A 4155-nucleotide genomic window follows, 5' to 3' on the forward strand; every position below is an offset into this window, starting at 1 on the left:
AAGATTAGGTTGGCTGAAATTGAATTAAGCAGAGCAGGATTGAGTTCTGGAGTTAGCTCTTTCTCGCCTAGAGATTTTGATGTCACTAGATATATCAAATTAGTTCCCCAATTTTCGGAGGAAAGAGCCGGAGACTTTCTTTTGTGCAATTTGAAAAGATTGCAACTCAACTCAAAATCCCCCGAGAATACTGGACTTTGTTAATGCAGTCTCGTTTCATAGGTAAGGCCCAACAGATATATTCTTCTCTTCCCTGAGTGAAAACTCGTACGAAAGTGTTAAAATTCGGGGTCCTAAAAGCGTATGAGTTAGTCCCAGAGGCATATAGGTTAAAATTTCGAAACTTTAAGAAATTGCCTCAAGTAACTTTTGTAGAGTTTGCGGCGATGCAAGAACGCCTTCTGGATAAATGGTGTACGGCTTGTGAAGTCGATTCTCTAGAGAAATTTCGAGAATTAATTTTAGTGGAACAGTTTAATTCACGCTAGATGCAGATCTTAGGGTTTATCTAGAAGTTCAGAAACCAAGTAGTTTGTCTAAAGCTGCTATATTAGCAGAAGAGTATGCCCTGACTCACTCTAAGGAAATACAAAACGGCAGATACAGACAACTTGAAGAGGACTACTTATAACACAAATACTAAGAGTACACCCACTCAGAATTCCAAAACCCGAAGTTACACACACTAATTCTTACAAGTCCTACCCAAACTACCGAGACTTACATTGCACTTGGTGTAACAAGCACGGACATACAGTCTCTACCTGTTTCAAGAAACAAGGTAAATCCATGCATGCTAACCAAAGAACAACGTTAACTCACAACACTAACTGTGTTTCTGATAGTCAGTTTCAAGAAAAACCCGCTAGTCCTCCCAAAGCTATGCCATTAGAACTAACTTCCAAACCTCCCGTATTGTCTAGTAATGCTAGTTCCACATGTGGTATTAAGATGGAAGTAGACCCGTGTTTTCTACCTTTTATTTCGACAGGAACAATATCCACGACAGAGCATGACGCTCCTATACAAGTGTCCATTCTTAGAGACACGGCAGCTAAACAGAGTCTCATACTGGCTCAAGCTCTTACTAATCCACAACTAACTTATTTACATTCTGATGTACTCCTAGATGGAATCGGTGGAACCCGTAGATGTCCTTTGCATAAGATATATCTAACTTCCGATTTAGTCACAGGTCCTGTTGAAGTAGCGGTAATAGACTCGTTGCCAGTTCCAGGGATCCAGCTACTTTTAGCTAACGACCTTGCAGGTAGCAAAGTAACCTTGCCCATTGTTACAGAGTCTCCTAACCTTGTTCTAGATTCCCCTCTTGATAACCTTAATCTTTATCCTGCTTGTGCAGTAACTCGTTCCCAGAGTAGAAAGGTAGATGAAGAAGACTCTTTTGATTTAACATACTTATTTTCCTCAGAGCCAGAGACATTAACCATTACAGATCCTCTCCCCTTAACGAGAGAAAATTTGTTAAAGGAGCAGAAGAGCGATGAGACTCTCGTCCCGCTCTTCGAAAAGGCTGCCACTGAGGCAGAGGTAAATGACATTGACAGAGGTCTTTACATTCGTAAAGACGTTCTGATGCGTAAGTATCGCCCAGCAGCTACCCCAGCTGACCAAACCTGGGAAGAAGTACACCAAATTGTTGTCCCCACTTCCTATAGAGAGAAAATCTTAGATTTAGCCCATTCCTCCACTTTATCAGGACACCTAGGTGTCAGGAAGACCTTAAAAAGAGTAAGTGCTCATTTTCATTGGCCTACTGTGGTCAAAGATGTCTCAGATTATTGTCGTGCTTGCCCCACATGCCAGTTGGTAGGTAAAAGCAACAAACCAATTCCAGTAGCTCCTTTGCACCCCATTCCCGCTATAGGAGAACCTTTTTCCAAAATTTTGATAGATGTTGTAGGACCTCTTCCTCCTTCTAAGAGAGGATTCAGATATATTCTTACTGTTATGTGTTTAGCTACCAGGTATCCCGAGGCTATTCCCCTCAAAGATACCAAAGCAAAAACAGTAATCAAATCACTGTTGAAATATTTTACATTAGTAGGTTTCCCTGTTGAGATCCAAAGTGATCAAGGTAGTAATTTCCTGTCTAATTATTTTAAGAATACATTGTTTGAGTTAGGTGTCATGCACACCACTTCCTCACCTTATCATCCACAGTCTCAGGGCGCCTTGGAAAGGTTCCACGGCACCTTGAAGAGCATGATGCGTAAGTTTGTACAAGAACAGGAGAAGGATTGGGAAGAAGGCCTTCCCTTCCTTTTGTTTGCTGCTAGGACTGCTGTTCAAGACAGTTTAGGTTGTAGCCCAGCTAGTCTACTCTACGGACATGATGTCCGGGGTCCTCTCAAGATGGTAAAGGAGAAGTGGATGGAAGAAGACGTCCAAGTCCCGTCCCTCCAGTATCTCTCTCAAATTCAAGAAAGACTGGTGACTGCCTGGAAGATTGCTAGGGAGAATCTAGAAAATTCTCAAAGGAAAATGAAGGTAAAGTACGACCGTAAGGCTAAACCACGTAGTTTTTCTCCAGGAGACCAAGTGTTGGTCTATCTCCCAGTAGCAGGTGAGCCCCTTTTGGCCAAGTACCAAGGGCCTTATACTATTTTAGAAAAGGCCAGTAGCTTAAACTACATTATTCACACTCCGGAAAAAAGAAAAACTAAGAGGTTAGTACATATCAATACTTTAAAACCCTTCTACCACAGAATACCCATTGCCAGCCATACTACTGTTGGTGTAGATGAAACGGAGAGATTTTTCCCTCAGCCAGAACTGCCTCTTCAAAACTCCAAGATATTAGAGGACCTCGACTCTAAGGTAAACCACTTAGAACCTTATCAGCGATGTTCATTGAAGAAACTACTTCTCAAATTCCCTTCCCTGTTCACTGACAGTCCGAGACAAACTGAGTTAGTTCAGCATGAGATAAAATTAGTCTCGCAGGATCCTATTAAACTGCCCCCATATCGGTTAAACCCGACCAAGAGAGAGTGCCTACGTAAAGAGGTAAATTCTTTGATTGATCAAGGTATTATAGAACCTTCACATAGTCCTTGGAGTTCACCATGTATTTTGATTCCTAAATCTAACAATACTTACAGGTTAGTAGTTGATTACCGAAGGGTAAATGAGAAAACTAAAGCTGATGCTTACCCTTTACCTCGGATTGAGGATATCATAGATAACTTAGGGTCAGCTACCTACCTTACTAAGTTAGATTTCTTGCATGGGTTTTACCAAATAAGCCTCCACCCTGATGCGAAGGAAATTACTGCCTTCGTGACCCCTGACGGTTTATACCATTTCAACGTTATGCCTTTTGGTTTGAGAAATTCTCCTGCTACCTATCAACGTTTGATAAACACACTTATTACAGGTTTGCCAGGAGTAAGGAGTTATTTGGATGATATTATTATCTACAGTAAAACATGGGAGGAACATTTAACCCAACTTTATAATTTCCTCAGCAGAGCTGATCAAGCTCGCCTCACCTTGAACTTGGCCAAGAGTGAGTTTGGACAAGCCCAGGTGGCTTATTTAGGACATGCAGTCGGCAACTCCATGGTTAAACCCCTGGACCTCAAAGTGAAGGCTATAACCAACCTACCTAGACCTACTAACCGCAGGGAAGTAAGAAGGGTGTTGGGAATGTTCGGGTATTATCGCCGTTATTGCAAAAATTTTGCAGAGATAGCTGAGCCCCTGACTAATCTACTGAGAAAGGACCAACGGTTTCAGTGGACCCCGACATGCGATCAGGCCTTCGCGCAACTTAAATCCCTATTAAAGCATAGCCCAGTGCTGATAACCCCAGACTATACTTTGCCTTTTCATCTCTATACAGATTCCAGCGAAGTAGGGATTGGAGCGGCTCTGCTACAAGAACGTCAGGGTACCAAACGTGTGGTAGCATACTTCAGCCGTAAACTGAAACCTTCGCAGCGTCATTATTCCACTATTGAGAAGGAATGTCTGGCCCTCATAGAAGCGTTCCGGCACTTCGAACCCATCATCGGAAGTCACTTCGAGATACACCTCCACACGGATCACAATCCTCTGGTGTATCTTAACCGAATGGCGAATACGAACCAGAAACTCACCAGATGGTACCTCGAACTTCAGGGGGTCCCC

General features: G+C 42.5%; 1 protein-coding gene across 1 annotated transcript in view; it reads left to right on the plus strand.

The window, feature by feature from the left end:
- The first annotated feature begins 789 nt into the window (after nucleotides 1–789).
- The window catches only part of LOC143038992 (uncharacterized), a 17162-nt gene continuing 13796 nt past the window's right edge, over nucleotides 790–4155 (plus strand). The window contains exons 1-3 of the mRNA XM_076208835.1: nucleotides 790–1830; nucleotides 2128–2233; nucleotides 2555–4155. The exon at nucleotides 2555–4155 is cut by the window's right edge and continues 55 nt beyond it. Coding sequence (XP_076064950.1) covers nucleotides 790–1830; nucleotides 2128–2233; nucleotides 2555–4155 — 2748 coding nt within the window. The remainder of the gene's footprint in view (nucleotides 1831–2127; nucleotides 2234–2554) is intronic.

Source organism: Oratosquilla oratoria, chromosome 25 (assembly GCF_046742065.1).
Source record: "Oratosquilla oratoria isolate Oo_2021 chromosome 25, ASM4674206v1, whole genome shotgun sequence".
NCBI lineage: Eukaryota > Metazoa > Arthropoda > Malacostraca > Stomatopoda > Squillidae > Oratosquilla > Oratosquilla oratoria.